Source organism: Anabrus simplex, chromosome 1 (genome assembly GCF_040414725.1).
Source record: "Anabrus simplex isolate iqAnaSimp1 chromosome 1, ASM4041472v1, whole genome shotgun sequence".
Taxonomy (NCBI): Eukaryota; Metazoa; Arthropoda; class Insecta; order Orthoptera; family Tettigoniidae; genus Anabrus; species Anabrus simplex.
This window is the reverse complement of record NC_090265.1, coordinates 1581922537-1581946546: the sequence shown is the minus strand read 5'-3', so window position 1 is coordinate 1581946546 and position 24010 is coordinate 1581922537. Positions and strand designations below refer to the sequence as shown.

The 24010-nt window shown below is 41.0% G+C and overlaps 1 protein-coding gene across 1 annotated transcript in view; it reads left to right on the top strand.

Annotated features, from left to right (window-relative positions):
- LOC136862727 (protein obstructor-E) overlaps window positions 1–24010 on the top strand; it is a 53121-nt gene that overhangs the window by 16492 nt on the left and 12619 nt on the right. The window contains exons 2-3 of the mRNA XM_067138953.2: window positions 11980–12186; window positions 21387–21593. Of these exons, the coding sequence (XP_066995054.2) occupies window positions 11980–12186; window positions 21387–21593 (414 nt within the window). The remainder of the gene's footprint in view (window positions 1–11979; window positions 12187–21386; window positions 21594–24010) is intronic.

Genomic DNA, 24010 nt, shown 5'->3' with positions numbered 1-24010 from the left:
GTGAAATGAGGGACCGCTGATCAATTGAGTGAAATGGTTGTTTGTTCCGCTTATTAAGGTATGTTGTTCTCGCCGTGGTAACACACCATGGATTAATTAACGTGCTTTTCAACCAACAGTTCCTGAAAAGACCTGCGACAGGAAGTATTTTATTCACTTGGAACGCACTGATCCACAGAACATAATTACTTTTCCAGTTTGATAGCTTCAAATAAATCTCACTTTTTCCCTGTAGAACCATTCACTGTGCGGTACTAATTTATTAAATTTTCTTTGATACTTTCGATTTCACTGTTGTTACTTCATTTCTCCCTCCAAGTCATTCGTTATTTAATTAGCCTCTACAGTGACGTGGGTAACTTAAATATAGATTCCAGACGTCGAAGATCATTCTATAGACTGTTAATATATGTTTCCTTGAAACTGGAAGTACATATGTTGTTTGATATGTTAGTGGTAGCTGTGTTAAATGAATGTATGATATTTCAGTTTTTACACTTTATTCACACCATTATCGAGTTTTATGGCCTATTAATCATTTATTGGAATGATTTACAGCTAGACGGGTGTGTTCTATCCGAAAGTAATATAAGAAAAAGCTATTTCCATATAGGACATGAAATTCCCTTAAAGTGTAGAATGTATATGATTCATCTCCTCATTATCTCCGTTTGTTTGTTAACTTTATATTTTTCCCCTTTGCCATCAGGAATTAGTCTGGATCGACATTGAACCCAGGGAATATTTTCCTCTCCAGAAGTGTAACTCTTTTTTTTTCTGAATTTTCTGGATTTACGATGGAGAATCGAACCCATGTCCTTCCGAGTGAACTGAGAACGTACTTATCTCCTCATATACGCAGTCCCCAGCGATTAAACGATATTGCAAAACTGCATAATATATTGAATAGTTCGTTCAAAGTATCACTTTCTTTTCAGTTTTCATTAGACCAAGTTGAAAGTTTATAGAAAAGTGGATATCGAATATGCAAAGGAACCTTCGTCGAAGTTTTAATATATTTTACTGAATATATGATTGATTTCGTTTAATTTTTTTATTTCTTGATCTAGTTCTACATATCAAAATTCGAAGCATTTTAAAATCAAATTTAGAGTAATACTTATTAATTTTTCGCCGCGTCCTTTAAAATGATAATTCAAGACATGGTAGGTTACTGAAACACTCAATTTCTGATAGACAAAAGATTGGATTAATTTTCATGTGTACAGGCATGAAGGCGAGTCTTCGCTCAGACTATCGTGTTCACTCACATCTCTTCTTTACTTTGGTGCATAGGCCATGAAGCAATGCAGTCCACAACTATACCTCATCACAAGGAAGGTAACAATCTTAAGGATCAGTATTGTTAGACTGATGATTGGTGATAAACGTGCATTTCTTGTCCTCTTCGTGAAATTTTGTCACAGTCTCGAATTTGGGAAGTACTTTATCAAGCATGTCGTCGTGGTTTTGATGAGCTCTGCATTTTTGTTTAGACATTATACATATTCATTATGGACCGTTATGCCTTCCAGTGTTCAGTTTTTAAGCCTCTATGAATTTACTAACCACCTCCAAAATACTCTACTTGTAACTAGCTCTGTGGCCTCGTTCAATTCCATATCTTAAATCACTAGAAACTGAGTCTCCCTCTATTTCAGTTATCCTCTATGACCAAATCCATTATTCTCTCAGGTAACCTATTTTCATACATTCGTCTCACATGGCCCTACCACCGAGGCCAGTTTATGCGTACCGCTTCATTCATCAAGTTCATTCCTAACTTAGCCTTTATCTCCTCATTCCAAGTATCCTCCTGTAATTGTTTCCACCTGTTTGTACTAGCGACCATTCTCGCTACGTTCATGTCTGTTACTTCTATTTAATGGATAAGATATCCTGAGTCCACTCAGATTTTATTCCTGTAAAGTTGGTCTGGAAACAGACCGGTGTAAGGATAGTTACGTACGGAAGTTGACTTCTTTGATACAGAATACTGCTGATCGCAACTGCGAGCACACTGCATTAACTTTGCTGTCTTACTTGGTATAGTACCATCCTGGAGGAACAAACATACTAAATACTTCAAAGGACACACATATTCCAGTTTTGTATTCCCAACCTTACATTCCGTTCTCTTGGATTTCTTACCTACTGACATCAATTTAGTCTTGGAAATGATAATTTTCATACCATACTCATTGCACCTATTTCCAAGTTTCAAGATATTAGATTTCAGGATTTTAGCACAGTCTGCCATTCATACGATTCAGAAATTGAATTCGTTGTTGCGCCTCAAACATTTCTATTCTAATCTGTGTTATTTCCTTTGTCCAGAGATTAGATTTTCAATTTAAAGATCTAAATTAATTAAATTGAATGTTTATTCTCCTGCTGTCTTTAAAATTAATATTACAGTGTTCAACTATATAGACTACTCAACTACGGTACTTTAATTTTATAATTGTAAATATAAGGTACTCTGTAGTATCTTAGTAATTGCAGACATAACAAAATTATTAGTGAAAATAACTATAATGAATACAAATAAAAGTGTTATGGAAATATCTTGGTGATCTCTATCCACCGATATTGTCACTCACTCACTCACTCACTCACTCACTCACTAATGGAGAGGTTTTGAACAATGTACAGCTATTGAACTGACTAGAAACTGTCGAGTATTTTTAACAGGCGTTTATTTTTTGGGTTTCATATGCTTGCATGTTATTTTGTATCCAATTTTAAAGTGTCATTTGACGTTCCTTAGAAAAGTTCATACACGATCCATAGAGGGTAAGCTTTCTTACTGAGTCTCCAATATGAATGTGTAAACGTGTTTTTTTGTCACGTTATATTGTCATTTCATTAAAATGTAGGAAAACTCCTTCACAGATGTTCATCGGACATTGTATCATCCGATTTTGTTATGCCACGTTCATTGAAAATTTATTTCAATGCAGTACATTCTTGTGATTTCAGCGTTATAAAAATTAAACGTGGATAAAGTCCGACTCGTTGGCTGAACGGTCAGCGTACTGGCCTTCGGTTGAGAGGGTCCTGGGTTCGATTCCCGGCCGGGTCGGGGATTTTAACCTTAATTGGTTAATTCCAATGGCACGGGTTCTGGGTGTATGTGTTGTCTTCATCATCATTATTTCATCTTCATCACGACGCGCAGGTCGCCTACGGGTGTCAAATAGAAAGACCTGCACCTGGCGAGCCGAACCTGTCCTGGGATATCCCGGCACTAAAAGCCATAAGACATTTCATTTCAACGTGGATAAAAGTAAACATGCTATAAATTAGTGTATGTTATATATTGTACCTATGTTGGAAATCATTGTGATCTTGATGATGTGGATTAGGCGTTTATTTGCATCAAAATGCCTACGTGGATTACCTTTTCCAATCATCAGCCAATGAACAATATTATGTACGCATAATACCGTAACTTTTTTTTTTGCTAGGGGCTTTACGTCGCACCGACACAGATAGGTCTTATGGCGACGATAGGATAGGAAAATGGGAAACCACACACCAGGCAAATGCTGGGGTTGTACCTTAATTAAGGCCACGGCCGCTTCCTTCCAACTCCTAGGCCTTTCCTATCCCATTGTCGCCATAAGACATATCTGTGTCGGTGCGACGTAAAGCAAATAGCAAAAAAAAAAAAAAAAAAAAAAAAAAAATAGCATATGTAGTCTGCCTGCGTAGCGTAATGGTTGATGTTCTTAGCCGTCGTCCTCGGGAGCCCGGGTTCGATTCTCGGTACTGCTAGAAATGTAAGATTGCCGGGCTGAGTGGCTCAGACGGTTAAGGCGCTGGCCTTCTGACCGCAACGTGGCAGGTTCGATCCTGGCTCAGTCCGGTGGTATTTGAAGGTGCTCAAATACGTCAGCCTCGTGTCGGTAGATTTACTGGCACGTAAAAGAACTCCTGGGGGACTAAATTCCGGCACCTCGGCGTCTCCGAAAACCGTAAAACAGCAGTTAGTGGGACGTAAAACATTTTTTTTCTAGGGGCTTTACGTCGCACCGACACAGATAGGTGTTATGGCGACGATGGGATAGGAAAGGCCTAGGAGTTGGAAGGAAGCGGCCGTGGCCTTAATTCGTAAAACAAATAACATTCTTTTCTTCTTCTTTTCCTGCCGCTTTTCCCACACCTGTGGGGTCGCGGGTGCGAACTGCGTCGCACATGTGGATTTGGCCCTGTTTTACGGCCGGATGCCCTTCCTGACGCCAACCCTCTATGGAGGGATGTAAGCACTATTGCGTGTTTCTGTGGTGGTTGGTAGTGTAGTATGTTGTCTGTATATGATGAGGAGAGTGTTGGGACGGACATATACACCCAGTCCCCGAGCCAGAAGAATTAATCAGAAGCGATTAAAATCCCCGACCCGGCCGGGAATCGAACCCGGGACCCTCGGAACCGAAGGCCAGTACGCTGACCATTCAGCCAGCGAGTCGGACAAAACAAATAACATTATTATTATTATAGAAATGTAAGATTGCCAGGAGGGCTGGTATGTGATTGAAATGCACCACCCCGGGATGAGGACACGAGTTTACTTTAATCCAGCTCCGTGGCTAAATTGTTAGCGTGCTGACATTTGGTCCAGAGGGTCCCAAGTTCGATTCCCAGCCTGGAGAGGAATTTCAACCTTCATTGGTTAACTCCTATAGGGCGTCAGCTCCAATGACATGCACCAGGCCTCTTTGGAGGCCACACGGCACTATTACCCACATGCACACTGCGGAGAGGGTTGGAATTTAACCCTAGTTTTTGGCTCACAATCTAGTGATTAGAAATTATATACCACCTCCTCTCCTACCCTGCCGACGAACATTCTGGTGGTGAAAATGTTCCCCACGAACGGGACTCGAACCGGCTAATCGCGGTGTCAGACCATTATGGACCTTACACCTTAATAATGATGGACATTTAGTTGAGAACAAAGAGAGTAAATTAAGGATTACAAAGAAGCAGATGACTAATCATTACAGTAGTCACATGAAACACTCCGTGATGCTGTTCACTATACTTCATTCCACCACAGATTATAAACAGTCCATTGATTTTATCTGGTAGGTTCGTAAGAGATTTTGATACATCTTAATTGTAAAATTATCTGACATGAGTAATGATATTAACAATTAAGTAAAGTATGACTAAACATATCCAGAAGAATAAATGAGCCAAAGAAAATATATATCATTGATATACAAAAATATGCTAATTCTATTGTTGGCACCTTGTGGATGAGATGATTGTTGGCTGGACCTTAACAGAAACCATAGTTGGTTCCTTCCCAGGCCTAGCCCTTCCTACCCCCTCGTGTTCATAGGACCTCTCTGTGTCGGTGCACCGTAAAACAAACACCAAAGAAAAAATCCGTCAATGGTAATGCAACTGCGTAGCACCGGATTCAAGTTTCCAGTGAAAACCACATTTTTCAAACATTTTTTTACAACGAAAACCTAATGAGTTGTCCTAGATGTTCCTCGTGGAACGGTGCCCTGCGTCTTCATCCTAAAATTATGATTTTAACTTTCTGGTTTATTTCCATAGATGTGCAATTGACAGAAGTCTAAGCAAAAAGGTTCATATAGGCCTATATAGTTTAATTTTTGGCAGGAGCCATCAGTTTATCACCTGGATTTAATTACATGCTGAATTTTACCACATTGAAAACTGTTAACTTCAGAATTTAGACTTGGGCTTCTAGCCTACTTGAAACATGACTCCGACACGTCATGGCAGCTTAAGTCTGTGACTCCTTGGTTGGTTAGATTTGAAAGTGAGGATGATCTCTCTGGGCGTATAAGGAGGACACTCGGACACGTTTCATTACCTTAAATGGAAAGTTAGCTGCGATCAGAGAGAAAATCGATTAGAGTTATGATCTCAGCTTTCACGGCGTACAAAAGTAAAGAGTCTTATCATAGCAGCTCTTTTTAGACTCAAACATTTCTATCTCGGACTCGTAGGATATTTTTATTTTAACTTTTGTGTTTACAGAATAGGAATAAATGCGTCAATCAAATAAAGAGATCATTCTATAGTGAATATACAGTGATGGATGATTAACATAGCTGTTAGGATTCAGGTAGTATCATCGCAGCATTCTTACCCAGGTAGTCTTCGTAGGAAAGACCAGCTGCCTGAAGGCCGTGACGTCGAAAATGATGTCAAATTTTAACCCTATAAACTGCCTGTTGGCGAGGAATTTGTTTCAACTTGCTATACATTGCCATGTAGAAAAATACATCCCGTTTGGAAAATCACGTTTGAGGCTACGTACGCAATTTCTCAGTATCGACAGCATTATGAAGCGTGTTATCTTGATAGATCTGTGGCTAAGTCCCACATGAATATTATTTTGTATTCGACTTTTACGCTTTTGAGCATTCAGTCTTCACTCTTCTGGGAATCAACCAAGGTCCATAATTCTCGACTGAGATCCTCTAACACCACACCCCTTACCTGGAAATCACAAAATTCTTAGTCCAGTTTTCTTCTTCTATGTCTCTCAACCTCTGAATTTCAGTCCCTTCGTCTCGCAGGTTAAGAGCAAACTCTATCGACGTAGGTCTATACAATTGATATATATAAAACTTTTCTCAGCTGTATTTACAGATTATACCATCTCCAGTCATTTAAAACTGGGTTCTTCATCTACCATAGGTTTATGAGAAAGTTTAAACATCTGAATACATTTATAGTTTCTTTACTTGGCAAATGCTTGTTGTTGCTATTGCTCTGATGGCTCCTGTTAAGCGCCAAGGACTTGAGCAGTGTTGAAGCATAGACAGCTGTGGATTTTCTAGTTGCACTATTATGAACAATTCTATTTATCAAACAGAAATTTGTGTCTTTCAGTCTGGTCGTGAGGCACTGAGGAGAAACTGTATGTCCGGCTACAGGACTCCTCGTCGGTATCTCGACTAAATGATTTTGGAAAGGAAACGGGTCATTTACTTAGAAATATGAGAGTTACTATATTTTTATTTCTTAGAATTGGCTTTAAGTCGCAACGACACAGATAGGTCTTATAGCGACGATGGGATAGGAAAGGTCTAGGAGTGGGAAGGAAGCGTCTGTGCCTTAATTAAAGTACTGCCCCAGCATTTGCCTGGTGTGAAAATGGGAAACCACGGAGTACAATCTTTAGGGCTGCCGACAATGGAGTTTGGTGAGAGTTACTAAATTCAGTAAACATACTTGAATATATTTGGAATAAATTGGTTGTCTTAGACAGTAATCCAATTTTTCATCGCTAAATAATTGAAATTGAGACTCGCCATGGAAAACCATCTTCACGGCTGCCGACAGTGGGGTTCGAATTCACTGTATCCCGAATTCAAGCTCACAGTTATATGACCCAAACCGCGTAGCCAAATCTCTCGTTCCCTCTGTTAGAGTGAGTCTCTGCTACCCAGATGCCTATTATCTGATGGTGTACGTTTAGTTGCTCTGACCATGTCAATGGCTATTTACTTTTCACGGCCATGTTGTAATTGAAATAAACTTTCAATGCATTAGGTCATAGACCTGTAGTTCATATCCTTTTCAACAGAACAAATATCATCTAGGCCACCATAGTTCAATTATTAAGAGCATCTGACACGAAAAGGAAGGTTGCAGTAATTACCTCCTTTTCAACAGAACAAATATCATCTAGGCCACCATAGTTCAATTGTTAAGAGCATCTGACACTAAATAGGAAGGTTGCAGTAATTACCTTTAGAACTGTACCAGGTAGAGGATGAAAATATATAATGCGAGTTATTGGGTGATGTAATAGTCTAGGAGTGATGACAGTTAAGATACTGTAGCGTAATGCAAGGACCGGAACCAACTGTCCTCGAATGCTTCACTTGTTTGGCAGTCCAAGGTACTCCAGTCGTACCTCATAACGATGCGCCGGTTGCCTACGGGCGTCAAATCAAGAGAGGTGGTGTGGTTCTGATTATTGTTTTAAGAGGAAGTAGGCAACTATCCTCTATATAACACTGGTCAGAGAGAAAAAGGGAAGGGATCCGACACTTTGAAAAATGAAGGTATCGGCCAAAGAAAGACAAGGGCCATGAAGGGCGTGAAAATGAAAGACTCCCTAGGCTTCAGGGACCTAATACCGTCGGGGTCGAAGAAGAACGAGCGTTGACCAAGAGAGGTCGGATAGGATAGATGAAAGTGAGGAGCCTGGCACAAGTAAGTGTAAGCAATGCCAGGACTCAGCTAACGGACCCGTGGTCGCCAACCCACGCTTCCAAGTTCAGAGCCCCTGGGGCCCCTTTTAGTCACCTATTGCGTCAGGCAGGGGATACCGTGGGTGTTATTCTACCGCCCCCACGCACAGGGGAATCAAATGAAGAGACCTGAATCTGGCGAGTGGTACATGTTCCTCGGACACTCCCGGCAGTAACAGACATACGCCATTTCATTTCCGGAATATTTCCAAGTTCGCGGTGAAATACATCACGAATTTACAGGCGCTTGAGAATGCAGGAAGTTGAATGAATAGGATCAGCTAACAGTAATTGTGATTGGAATTGACGGCAAGGGAGAAATGAGCATTACGAAAACCAAGAGAGAGGGTGAAGTTAGGTAACATCTGTGCCCATTTCGACATACCCAGAATTTTGAAATAATTGACAGGTGAGTATGCGAGAAACCTGTTTGATATTAATGAGTCTGGATATCTAGAATAGTGCGTTTAATGTTGAATGTTTTATGGTATAATTGAGGTGTGTGTGTTTATATTTAAAAACGTCCTTAACACTTTCATTAAGCATGCAGAAGGGAACTATTATATAATGATAGCATTAAATCGCGCCTTAATTATTTTTTGTATGGCATTTGTTTGGAGAGATTTCATGATGAAGATGGGTATGAGGATAAGTGTTGTCTATTTATCCTCGCCATATGACACCGTATACCTTGCAGTATTTCTATCTCTATTATAGTACCTCAGGTAATGCTTACTTATGAGGGAACTGCTTAGTCTAGACATACTCGGTTCACTCGGAAAGACATTGGCTTGAATCCTGCCAGGAAATATAAATTTAGAAGCGAGACTCCCACTTCTGGAGAATAAAATGGCTCTGGGGTTCACTTTAGCTACATCAGAAAGGTACTCCGGCGCATAGGGTTAATACGCCATCCCTCTTAGTCCCGAGGTTACGATTAGTTCTTCTCTTTCATGGAACTTCAAGATGTGTGCAGACATGGCTGTCTTTTACTCATGAGGAATGTATTTTTAAATAAACCTTAGAAATCATTCTGAATTATTAATAGCGAGTGATTATTTCTAATGGTACAGTCTACGCAGTTTTATCGAATTAATAATATTAAGTAATGTTTTTTTACATCCCACTAACTACATTTTGACGGTTGTCGGAGACGCCGAGGTGCCGGAATTGTGTCCCGCAGGAGTTCTTTTACGCGCCAGTAAATCTACCGACACGAAGCTGACGTATTTGAGCACCTTGAAGTACTAACGCACTAAGCCAGGGTCGAACTTGCCAAGCTGGGGTCAGAAGGCCAGCGCGTCAACCGTCTGAGCCACTCAGCCCGGTGAATTAAGTTATTTTCCCTCTCTTATTTTGAGTTGTTTCCCGAGATTATTATTTTTGCGCCACTCTGCATACCTTAATGGATTCAGATCGAGAATGGCAATATCCGAAGAGCCAGTTCTTGCCAGACGATATTCGACAGTGTGAGAATGCAGACAGAAGTCGCAGCCCCAGTAACTACAGTTTTCTTGTGGTACTTTGAATCTATTTCTACTGGTCTCACAATGTTCAGATAAAGGTTTAACATTATTGCTTCCTTCTCAACACAAATAAATATGCAGTTCGTATCATTTTTGAGTTACTCCTTGGTGTATGTGGTGGTACAGTCTGAGATGCTGTGAAAGATGCGCATTATAAACAAAGTGACCTCGAGACGGAAGTCTCATGACCGGTTATCGAACCACACAGAGAGGGACCAGCTGGCTCCCGGTGTAGCCGGCAGCCCGTACGATAAGAGGCGGGCAGACTGCGTAGCGTAACTACGAGGCCTACTTTCACTGGGTGGCGACACAGCACTACACAACCCCGACCACACCCTGCCAGCAGGGCGTAACTCATTTCATTAATTTTACAATCATCTGACGAAAAGTTTCCCAACACGCTGAAATTCCTTTTAGTTTTAAGTGTGTAGATGTAACACACGAATGAGGGGCGTGGCTTCACTGCTGGCTTCCCACCCAGCAGGCTGCGGTTCGAATCCCTGTCGATTCCTGGGTTGAAATGTTCATTTCTAGAATCGAGTGGCGTCACTAAGGGCATCTGGCCTTAAAGCCCTGGTCAAATCCAAAACGGGCCTGGGTGACTCAGCGACCCCAGAATAAACTGGAATAAGTTGAAGAAGGAAAGATGTGGCACTCGAATCCATCAGCTTTTGTGTTTTAGAAAAAAACAATCTACATTTCTTATCTGTGTTTGGTACCAATTTGATAAAATTAAATGGCGTGTGGCCTTTAGTGTGGGGAGTGTCCGAGGACATGTGTGGCTCGCCAGGTGCAGGTCTTTCGATTTGAAACCCGCAGATGACCTGCGCGTCGTTATGAAGATGAAACGACGATGAAGACGACAGCCCGCGTGCCAGAGCAATTAACCAATTATGGTGAAAATTCTTGTTCCTGGCGGGAATCGAACTCGGAACCCCTGTGACCAACGGCCATCACGGTAACCATTTCGCCATGGAGCCGGACACCAGTGCGATATATTGTATAGTTAATAATGTTTTTAAAACGTAATAAAAATCAAGGACATTACCGCTTTAAACATTCAAGCTACCTGAAAAATATAAACGTAATTATTCTACTACTCGCAACCACGTCTCTGAGTGGGGTATAGTAGCTTGTATGGAATAGAACCCGACTATTTTAAGGGAATTACCATAAACAAAATAATAATTAATTTAATCTTCGTTATAGAAGAGCAGTTGCGCTAAGTATCTAGATCAATGGCCACTTTGTCTAATTAACTTGACAATTGGGAGGGTTCGGATTTAAGTCTCGAGAAGAATAACCTCTTCAAGCCATTCTTGGGGAGGATTTAAGTTCAGTTCTTGAAGAAGACCATCATTTCGGGACATCCTTGAGGATGATCCGGGCTCGAGTCTCGAAAAGTAATAATTTGTGGCATTGTTGGGGAGGATTAGAACGACCTCCACTTTAAGTAATTGGAATTCGAATTTCAAGGAAAAACTCATTTTCAAATATTCTAGAAGTCGTTTCCTCTTCAAGCCTTTCTTCCATGGAATAGTTTCCGTTAACGTTAAGACAAACCAATTTGGTTTCTCGCCCCTGCATGTATTGTAGATAAAAAGATAACTCAGATTCAAAATGTTCAATTTTCATAAGTTCAGTCTATCTAATGAACTCGATGCCACTTCAGTAAGATCCTTATTTTGCTTTCTCTAGTCTCCATGCTTTATTGGTCAGCTTTCTAACAACAATCTTCCTCACTTCAACTATGTTTGAAACGCGTTTAATCGATCGAGGCTGAAACCGAGACAGGAGGAACGGTAAACAGTATAAAGGTGAGAGATAATGGATAGAGATCGTTTTGAAATAACTACCAGGCACAGCGGAGTTCTGATATCGCTCCTTCTCAGAAGCTTTGTAACAGAGCCGCTTTTCATTCGTAGGTCTAATTCTGATTCAAATTTGAATATGCTTTCTGCTGTTTCTTTCCATAATGTACAGGCTGACCCAAAAGTTCGTTAACATTTGACGAGGCAATATTTTGAGAAATATTGGAGGTAGAAAGGTAACGGATTTTGGGTCACCTGTACTTCGCCTTATTTAGGATATGCGCATAGTGTGTCTATAATTTATTTCAATTCTGTTACTAACCGGAGGAATATGGAGGATTATACGGTGTATAGAGAGTCATTCACGACCGTTTTTATATGTTATAGGTCAATTGGTCCACGCGCAGTTCAAATGCCCCGAGAAGACTGGCTTCTTCCCCGACCCAATCCAATGTGATCTCTACTACAAATGTACACAGGGCCAACCCGAGGAGAGGCTCTGTCCCGATGGACTCGTATTCGATGACACCAACCCCAGCCAAGGACGATGTGACAACCCAGCAAATGTGGACTGTGGGGACAGGACAGAGCTTCGTGAGTATTATAACCTAGCGCTGTTTAAAAACCATCTCTAATACAATTTTCACTAGATAATTATATTTTATTTGATACAAAGTGGGCAACACTACAATGTAGCTGACAACCTTTGTAGATTTACAATACGTAGAAGACTCTGGATGAGCAGGAGGAGCGATGTACTCTCTATCATTTTAAATAATAATAATATTAATGCTACTTGCTTTACGTCCCACTAACTACTTTTACGGTCTTCGGAGACGCCGAGGTACCGGAATTTTGTCCCGCAGGAGTTCTTTTACATGTCAGTAAATCGACCGACACGAGGCTGACATATTTGAGCACCTTCAAATATCACCGGACTGAGCCAGGATCGAACCTGCCAAGTTGGGGTCAGAAGGACAGCGCCTCAACCGTCTGAGCCACTCAGCCCGGCTATCATTTTAAAAGAAAGCGGAGAGACACAGGGTGTCCACTAATCTACCTGTCCGTTAAATATTCAGCTCAGGGACTCGTTGGATCCACAAACAGAACCAAACATTTGATACGGTTATAGGGAAACCACAACAGCCGATAATGAGGGAGTTTGTCATTGTTTGCATTTAGAGGCACTTCACTGGGAGCTATTTGACCTCTGCCTGGAGACATTAGCAAAAATACTGAATCCATAAATAAACATCAACCCTAATCACACAATTGTAAAAACATTGAACAATCACACGTTCTGAAATTTGTGAACGACTATCTTTAGACACTTCAGGAGATTTTGTTAAGAAGGTTTATTTTTGCTAGTTGCTATACGTCGCACCGACGCAGATAGGTATTATGGCGACAATGGGATACGAAAGGCCTAGGAATGGGAAGGAAGCGGCCGTGGCGTTAATTAAGGTACAGCCCCAGCATTTTCCTGGTGTGAAAATGGGAAACCACGGAAAACCATCCTCAGGGCTGCCGACAGTGGGGTTCGAACCCACTATCTCCCGGATGTAAGCTCACAGCCGGACATGCCTAACCGCACGGAAAACGCGCCCGGTTTCTTAAGAAGGAAGCCATACTTTCCACTTAAATGTAACTTTTAAAAACTTTTCAAACTGTCGAACTCACAAGTTCAGTATAAAAGATTACACTATAACGTACCTGTAAATAACACACTATTAAACAAGGAATGACATGGTTCATTCTTAAAAGAACATCATCAGATTCTATCAAGTCACGCTCAATATTTGGAAATATTTATCTTCATTTCTGTCCAATCACCTAGGAATTTAAAATTTGGAACTTATCTTAATGAAGTCTTCCTAAATATTTCCAAATATTGAGTGTGATTTGATAGGATCTTATGATGTCCTTTTGAGAACGAAACATGTCATTCCTTTTGTTTAATAGTGTGTATTTTTATTCCTTGTTCAATAGTGTGTTTTTACAGGTACGTTATAGTGTAACTTCTGCGTTCGAAAGACTGAAAAACTTTTAAGTTTCACTTCAGGTGACTCAAACATCCTTTTCTACAATTACAATGAAAGTGAATCGAATACTGTCATAAATCTATTTACAATAAAATAAATACATGTTAATAATAAATAACAGAGCTCGATAGCTGCAGTCGCTTAAGTGCGGCCAGTATCCAGTATTCGGGAGATCGTGGGTTCGAACCCACTGTCGGCAGCCCTGAAGATGGTTTTCCGTGGTTTCCCATTTCCACACCAGGCAAATGCTGGGGCTGTATCTTAATTAAGGCCACGGCCGCTTCCTTCCCACTCCTAGCCCCTTCCTCCCTCATCGTCGCCATAAGACCTATCCGTGTCGGTGCGACGTAAAGCAAATAACAAAAAATAATAATAATAAAAATACTGTACAGTGCAAATAAATACTCTACGAATGTTTCCATTTACGAGAAGAAATACACGTGTCCATTTCTAACTTCGTCTTATTTCTCGACTACCTTATACGAAAGAGACTCTTGTTTAAGTAACACGATAAAGTAATGAGTTTTAAGTTCTGGTTTTGAAGCAAATTTAATTCTCAGCCGAAGTTATTCTTACATCGTTCAGTAAAAATAGACCATAGTATGCACTAGCCGTCCGGACTTTAAGGTCCCCTCATAATAATAATAATAATAATAATAATAATAATAATAATAATAATAATGGTGGCCCCGTCGTGTAGAGGTAGGGCACCTGTCTGTTACCCGGAGGCTCCGGGTTCGATTTCCGGCCAGTTCAGCGATTTTCACCTGGATATGAGGACTGGTTCGATGTCCAATCAGCCTACGTGATTACAATTGAGGAGCTATCTGAAGGTGAGAGATAGCAGTCCGGTCTAGAAAGCCATGAATAACGGTCGAGAGAATTCGTCGCGCTGACCACACGACACCTCGTAATCTGCATGCTTACGGGCTGAACATTGGTCGTTTTTTCAGGCCATGGCTCATCGGGGCTGTTGCGCCAAGGGACATATAATAATAATAATAATAATAATAATAATAATAATAATAATAATAATAATAATAATAATAATAATAATAATAATAATAATAATAATAATAATAATAATATTTATCGAACCAATGTGTAGTATTACTCACGTAGGCTGAGTGGACCTCAGATCCAAATAAAAGTCCCTGATTCTTCCAGGAATCGAAATCGGAGTTCCCCAGTAGGAGAGAGTCTCACTTCTCCTAGACCGTGGTATCAGCTCATGAGGACAGGTTGGCAGCTAGTTCTCCGCAGCACTTCTATACGTAGCTCACGCGCTCTATTCACAAGACTTAAGAAACCAAACAGTGAAAGACTGTGTTTTCCTTTCTGTGGGTGCCGATTGACTCCGAGCTTCTACGCCGCGTAAGAGGGTCAAAATGATGTAGCACTTTAGTATTCTTCCATTTAGAGTAAGGCTGAGATTCATACTGCATGGGGATTATTACATGTTCATGAAGATGGTCCTACTATATGCTCGGGTTTTTAATCCCACCTTCCATTGATGTTGCACCCGAGATACATAACGTTTCGACCCGTCAATCTGTTCACTGTCAACCGTGGTAGTGAAGGTATCTTAACTACGGCCATAATTTTGTTTCATGTTGCTGAGATCAGGGATATATTTTGTCTGCCTGTATGATAAACTGTTGTGCAAATTTGTATTTTCTCATTACGGAAAGTACGTGGAGTACCGTGGCTCTGAATTAACTAACAAGATGAATTCTTCGATTTGAAAGAATGTTCAGCTAAAAATACCTATACATCGTTTAGTAACTGAGCTAGTATTTCTTGATCCTTCACAGCAGAGTTTCATGCTCTTTCAGTACTGATTATTCGACCGCATTTCGAGTCTCAAACAACCTGCCCGTTCCCAAGCTGGAATAAATACAGTTACAACTACTCTGCTCGTCCAGTTACAAAAATATGACGAAAATGTATCCTCGGAGCTCATAAAGTAAATCATTAAAAAGAAGGCATAGAGGAGTCAGGAAAGAACAGACAGGTAAATCACTACTTACGCATAGAGGGGTACATATTGGTATATTACGTGAGGCGTATGAACTATAGGACATCTTTATCTGAGGAATCATAAGAAATCACTTGGAAACCTGAGCACATCAAAAGGTTTGGCGAACTCAATCCTAGAGGTTTGAAGAAGCTGAAGACGTGAACTGCCTCAACTAATGCATTTCTCTTCTGTCACGGAAACTCTGTATTCTTGTCACACTCTCTCGTATTTCCTACTTTCAAGTCGTAAAGAAGTATATTCAGCACATTGATGGAGATTCCTAGCTATTGCTGTGAATAAATAATATAGGATCATACCTCTTCACAGAAAACTTGATGCAATAGATTGAGTTAAGAGGACAAACATAAAGACTGTTTGAAAGACGATTGCTGCAAGTTCCACGACGTACGACGAATATGTCATGTACAGACTTTCGGTTTCCTTGAAAATGTCCTCTCCGCTTTATATCTGTCTACGTTACTTCATCAAAGGTGATTAACAAAGACTACTACTACTACTACGAAACATGTTTTCATTTCTCCCCTGAAGGGGGAGGCGGGCCTCTTAGACAGTGATGCCGTCTCTCAGGCCGGGAGATGTGTTACGGTGATGGAGATGTGGGGAGAAGGTGTGGGGTTAGCGGCCGTGGCCTATACTCGGAACTGTCCGGCATTCGCCTTAGTGCAGGAGAATCGAAAACCATGGAAAACCATTCTCAGGGCAGCCGACGGTTGGGACCAACCATGAGGGCCAGCCTGGTCCCGTCTCCCGAATGCAGAGGCGTAGAGCCACAGTAGAACCGTGGCCACCCCTCCTCCGCTCGGTTGGCCGGTCAGAGTCCAGAGCTCTTGGACCACGAAACAGTCGTGGCCACTTGTGGGCCGAGACCCACTCTGCATCTACCGACGTCGACAAAGAGAAGGAAGAGTGGAGATGACCACTTGGTTACCAAATGAGGATTAAAACAAATGATGTTCGTATTCGGCGTGTACGAGAAGTGTCGTCTGATAATCACTGGCCGATAATCCTCTAACCCGATATTTCCATCCAGAGTCAACTGAGCCAAGTAACGTAATGTTGATCTGGCCCATGTCTTCGCCGCAACGCCTTCACAGGAGCCACCAAGAGTTCTAAAATCACAATATTATGTTTTCAAATCAACATTTTCGGTATCTTGTGGACATGAAACGGCAAGATCCGTAAAAGCTGTGTAGGTGGAATTTTTGCACACTCTTACGATGATTAGATAGTCAAAACTGGAAGGCAAAACGACCGCGGAGACCCCTAACAGATACACTACGGTTGCAAAGAACTTCAACGTTGGATGGGTCAAATGGCGTTTACTGTCAGGCGTCTCATGTGTCAGGAGGATGCATATAAGGATCAAAGGCAAGACATGCAAGACTGTTGTTAGGCCTGCCCTCACTTACGACTCCGAGTGTTCGACACGCCAAATAAGAATGATCAGCAAATGTATGTAACGGAAATGCGGAAGCTGCGATGGTCAGTGGGTGTCGCCCTCATGGACCGAGTCCGCAATGAGCATATACGAGGGTCATTTAAGACAGTCCCTACCAGTGAGAAGATGGAGGAGCGGCAGTTGCGTTGGTACGGACACGTATAACGTCAAGATGAAGATCACCCCATTAAGAGAGCTCTTGCAATCGAGGAACAAAGGAGAGGGCGTGGACTTCCGAGAGCAACATGATGGCGTACAGCCAAAAATACCTTGAATAGAAACGGCATTACAGTGGCGGGGACATTCAACTGCAGGGAGGATCAGAAGAGCCGACCCTGTGTGATACTTGGGGGTATCCATTGTGGGCACACATACGGCAAGGAAAGAAGAATAAGTTGACTCTGGATGGAAAGTTAGGAATTAGGAATTTGGTTGCTACCCTCATCATACACTAATTTTTCTGATTCAACTAATCATGGATTACAATTATTGGACATTATATTTCGAGCAATCTGTATATTTGTTACCAAGGTGGTAAAGGTGTGCTTGATGAGCTTGGAAGGACAAGGGTTCGATTCTCCATAAGGACGTCGACAAACAAGATTTCTACTTCTGGAGAAGAGCATACCCTCAGGTTCACTCAGCCTAGAGCCAAACTTAGAATTGTGAGGCTAATTCCTGGAGGCGAAATTGGTCGGGTATAGATCTAAGCACTTTTTCCACTAAGTGCTGAAGTTATGTATAGCGGAAGCCAATCCTCCAAAGGGCCTTCTTGGCCTATTCGGAGATGACTTTCCTTTGCTTTGACTGCGTAGTATCCATCTTAAGAGTCTCTGGATTATAATAAATTTGTACAGGAAGGGGCGTGGATCTCTCACATATTAACAGTTTTAAATGCTATCCAGCTGCGCCTCAAGTCTAGGCCGCACGGAAGGCGAACACGTTGTCCACTACGCTGTGCAGCAGGTCGATCTAAACCAAACAGTAAGAGTATTAAGTCTAAGACTCGATTTGTGTAATAGCATTTTAATTTTATAAATTAAATGAGTTTGTAGCTGTACATATTTTATATCAAATGAGCCTCATCATCATCATCATCATCATCATCATCATCATCAATAAACAGGTAAAAGATGGATAAGTGTCATTGTAGCACTCAGCATCTCGGAAATTCCAATTTACTAGCGCTCTTCATCTATAACGGTGCGAAGCTCTGATCTATGAGGTGGTGATTATTATTTTAAGAGGAAGTACAACTAGGCAACCATCCTCTCTGATCTATGATAATAATTTAAATATATTTTAAGTAATATAAATACAAATGAAGGATATCCCACCTTACTTACAAAATTAGCAGACTTGAATTCCCAGTTCAACTCCAAGTGGATGCCGAATTGGTTTTTAACATCCAGAGTACAGCTGGCTAATGGGCAATTAATTTCAAACATTACTTTATGGATTTTATCAAGAAAACTTAACGCTAATTAAGTGCACAGACTGTTGACTACGAAGATTGGAACACATGAACGATTACAGTACAACAACAAATAGAAATGTAGCCACATTGCCAAAAATCAGAGCCACAAACAGCTATTTTGTTTCATAAACATTGTTTCTCCTCGTTCTTATATTCGACTGGGTGTAACTTAGTGTACCATATGTATCTCATTTTATTTACTTCATTGTACCTTATGGCCATGTACCTTTCCAGAGTGGAGAATTAATTTTTGATTTTCTGAACTTATTTAGATTAAATATTAGAATATTACAATATCGCAGTATTGCATACAACAAAACATAACTATTTTGCATAATTCAAGTCCCATTATATTTGTTACAGTAGTAGGATTACATCTTTCTGATTAGTAGTTGAACTCTTGTTCTCGTCGTGAGGTGGTGCAGGTCTTTTCTGGCACATCTCCAATGAAGGTGCGGCAGGTACCATTGTAACAATACACCAGTCCTCCTGCTATTCTTCTGTGGCAGCACTGGGAATCGAATCCGGGCCTCCGAGAATGGCAGCTAAGAACGCTAACCGTTACGCTAAGGAGGCGAACATCCATCTCATGAAAGATTTCAATAAGATGTGAAAGAGATGGAATCTAAGTGGACTAGGTGAAGTGATATTGGTAGATTGTAACTAGTGTTTGTGTTTATTATTATCATCATCATCATCATCATCTTCTTCTTCTTCTTCTTCTTCTTAATCCAGATTTTTTTTCTTTTTTTTTTTTTCGGGTTTCCCTGGTGTTCAGTTGCATTAGGGGGATTTCTATTCTAGCCTAGTGAAACAGTGTTTATTTTATGATTAATTTTATTTATATATCCACGAAATCCCTATTCAGCACTTTCCTCATGATCCTCCAGGTTTTTAAAACCACTATATTCTCCAGTTCAGCGTAGCTTTAGCTGGTAAAATGCATCATACACCTAGTGGGGTATTTATCCTAGTATTTCCAGCACTACTGGAGCATTGCAAACTCTTTTCTGATGCTACATTTCTGTTATTTCATTTTTAAGAGGCACGTACTTGTCCGCTTCTGAGGTGTAGTGATTAGTGTGATTATCTGCCACTTTAGGAGGCCTGGGTTCGATTCCCGCCTCTGACATGAAATTTGAAGATTGGTACGAGGACTGGGACGGGTTCCATTCAGCCATGGAAGGTCATCTGAGTAGAGGGGGTTCGATTCCCACCTCAGTCATCCTCGAAGGGGTTTTCCATTGTTTCTCACTGCATCTCCGGGCAAATGCCGGGATGGTACTTAACTTAAGGCCATGGCCACTACCTTACCCCTTCCTTGCATATCCTTTCCAATCTTCCCATCCACAACAAGGCCCCTGTTCAGCATAACAGGTGAGACCGCCCGGGCAAGGTACTTATCCTCCTCCTCAGTTATATCACCGACCAAATGTCTCACGCTCCAGGACATTGCCTTTGAGGTGGTAGAGGGGGGATCCATCGCTGAGTCCGGTGGAATAGTCAACCCTGACGGGTTAATTTAATTTCGTGTGGCTATTTCTAGCCGAGTGCAGCCCTTGTAAGGCAGACCCTCCGATGAGGGTGGGCGGCATCTGCCATGTGTAGGTAACTGCGCGTTATTGTGGTGGAAGATAGTGTTATGTGTGGTGTGTGAGTTGCAGGGATGTTGGGGACAGCACAAACACCCAGCCCCCGGGCCATTGGAATTAACCAATGAAAGTTAAAATCCCCGACCCGGCCGGGAATCGAACCCGGGACCCTCTGAAACGAAGGCCAGTACGCTGACCATTCAGCCAACGAGTCGGACACCCTGACGGGTGAACTGGCTAGAGAAAAGGAGGTACTTACTTGATGACGATTTCCCCGATATTCTTCTGGATGTTTTCAGGAACTAGGATTGATATGTCGCTTTTTGATGCCTTGTCTGCCGGCACGATATCAGGTTGATTTGGATACGTTGTTCTGTCAGTCCGTACTTTCCCGTACCAATACACTTCCCACTACTAATATTGTAATGGGTGTATGATCCATGATAAACCTTTGCAGAGACTTATACACTGTTACACAACGTTGACATATCGCTGGGTAGAGCAGCCAATTATGGTGTGCTCTTTCTCTGCCAACTCTACACATTCTATAGAGATCACTTGGTAGATCTTGGTCACTGTTGATGTACTCTCAGTAGTTCTTTGTGGCTACCACTTGATCTCCGACGGTCACCATGAATCCTTCTGTTTCACAGAAAATATTACCACTTGCAAACACTTACACGAATCATCAGATGGTTCAAGGAACCCGGACATCTGCCATGGAGTTATTTATCTTTCCTGCTTTATTATTATTATTGTTATTGTTATTATTATTATTATTGTCCGACTCGTTGGCTGAATGGTCAGCGTACTGACCTTCGGTTCAGAGGGTCCCGGGTTCGATTCCCGGCCGGGTCGGGGATTTTAATCGCTTCTGATTAATTCTTCTGGCTCGGGGACTGGGTGTTTGTGTCCGTCCCAACACTCTCCTCTTCATATTCATACAACACGCTACACTACCAACCACCACAGAAACACGCAATAGTGATTACATCCCTCCATATAGGTTTGGCGTCAGGAAGGGCATCCGGCCGTAAAACAGGGCCAAATCCACATGTGCGACACAGATCGCACCCGCGACCCCACAGGTGTGGGAAAAGCGGTAGGAAAAGAAGAAAGAAGAAGAATTGTTATTATTATTATTATTATTATTATTATTATTATTATTATTATTATTATTATTATTATTATTATTTTGTTACAGAGGAGCCTCGCCCAAGTGAGGGCTGTCCTAGAGCTAACGGCTACTTCCGTCACTCAGACCCTCAGGTGTGTGATAAGTTCGTGAACTGTGTGGATGGTGAAGCCAACGTGATGCCATGTCCCTCTGGCCTCATCTATGACGACACCCGCAGTACCTGCGCATGGCCCGCTGAGAGCCAGCGACACGACTGTAGCAACAGCAAGAAAGGTAATTCAGGTCTTCTTTGTCTTGGAATTTATATTTCAGATACGACTCGATAAATATTTTTAAGTGATCTGTTCCAGTATTGGTATAATTAAAATGACAAATATTATTCAGATTCAACGTCTATTACTCATTTGGCTTTACTGTGATCTAACATCATGTAAGTGGACTCTAGATATCAGTACCGAAGCATTAATTTTCGTTACGAAGCGTCTGCTTGGAATTACTTCTTCAGTTTTTTCACGTGTATAAGGTTTGATTAAGGGGACCAAATATTCAGAACATCAGTTAATGTATTTTTATTCACAGGAGAAGCCATAACAACATATTACATGAGGAATATAAAGTACACTTTTTTAGAAGTCAAAATTGAAAGCTTGGGGAAGAAAAGCATGTGTTGATAATTCTCTTTTTTTCGTGGGTGCTACACATATATAGTATTATTGAAATACGTATTCTGAATTTTAATGGGTGACTTACATCGCAGCACTTCAGGGGCCCTCAATAAAATATCTAAAAATTTAAAATAAGGAGTGATATCATCACTCTTATAATAATTCCTTCTCTCTCTTAACAGCATTGCAACTGGGATACTGAATTTTCACTATCACAGTAAATTCATAATACATTAATGCAGCACTCATTAAGCGTATGCATACAGGACGGTTACATGCCTTCCCGGACACAAAATTAGTGAACCCTCCAGGAGTTCACAAGTGTCGACTATCAAGCACTGATTCCATCGCAGTCTGGTACTGATTCCACTTACATGTATATCTGACATCTATCCAATCCTAGACACTTCTTGTTCTCTTACGACCAGGATGGGAAACTAAAGGCGTACCGAAATGAGGGTTTGCAGGAGTTAAGGATCGAATTCTGTAGCAAAAGGAAAGAGTACAAGGATTTAATGAGTGAATATAGAAATAAATTTCAGGCTAAAGAGGTACAATAATTGTGAATAGAAAACAGAAGTAGTAACCAAGTAAGCATAAACAACGAGGAGTGGATCGAGTGTTCTAAGAGATAATAAATAATTTCGTGTGGCTATTTCTAGCCGTGTGCAGCCCTTGTAAGGTAGACCCTCCGATGAGGGTGGGCGGCATCTGTCATGTGTAGGCAACTGCGTGTTATTGTGGTGGAGGACAGTGTTATGTGTGGTGTGTAAGTTGCAGGGACTTTGGGGATAACACAAACACCTAGCCCCAAGCCCATTGGAATTAACCAAGGAAGGTTAAAATCTTCGACTCGGCCGGGAATCGAACCCGGGATCCTCTGAACGGAAGACCAGGACGCTGACCATTCAGCCAACGAGTCGGACATTCTAAGAGATTAGTTGGGGTCATGATAAATGGAAAATTTATAGAAATGTGATTGGTTTACTTAGACATATGGAGAGCGCTCCTCCCTTATTATACGATCCATGAAGGTACTAGACTTAATGAGAAAAAGAGAAAGGGGGAAATCGAATGCTATTAGTGGAATTTTGGAAAGAGTTACGTGACACCAAATGACAAAAATCATACTGTATGCTGGAAATAGTAACAAAAATATTTCACAAAAATGTATGGTAAGAAAATCCTAGGATGTTGGCAAGAGGGAATAATATGTCCCATATACAAAAGGAATGGAGGGAGATCTAATACAAATCATTATAGGGGCATTACTCTGTTGTTCACACTTATCAAGAATCATACTGTGATATTATCAAAAATAATCAGAAAATGGGTGGAAAATTACTGTATACTCTCAGCGTACCAGTACGGTTACAGGAAGGGAATGAGAATTTCAGACAATACATTTGTCGTTAATGGATTAATACTTAAAGAGAAAAGGTGGTAAATTGTATGTTACAGCTATAGATCTGCAGAAATGTTTCGTTTCTGTCAGCAGACAGGCTAGAATAGGGGTGTCAAATAAAAGTATTAATGACACGAAAGGACTGTATTCAGAGTTTAAATGCGCTTTTAAAGTAAAGAAAGACTTAAGCGGTGAAAACTATCACCAATATTGTTCATTTCGTTTATTAACGATATTTTAGATAATGAAGGGAAAGAGAATATAACAAGTCCATGTTTTAACAATAAAGAAATTCCAGGTCTGGTTTACGCTGAGGAAATCCTTCTGCTGTATCCAACATCAGTTGGTATGCAAAGCAGCATCACAAAATCCGCTAAATATTGCAGAAAATGGAATTTAAAAATTAACATTAATAAAGAAAAAGTAATGATGTGTAAAAGAGGGAAGTAAATCAAGGAAGGAAGGTGTTGTTTAGAAGGCGTAGAATTAGAAGTAGTCAATAAATTATAATATTTATGAATTGTTCTAGCATCTAACGCTAAGTGGAATGAACAAATTAGACGAACAAAAATGAAAGGACTGGTAGCTCTCACACGAGATGTTTGGAGAGGAAGATGCCA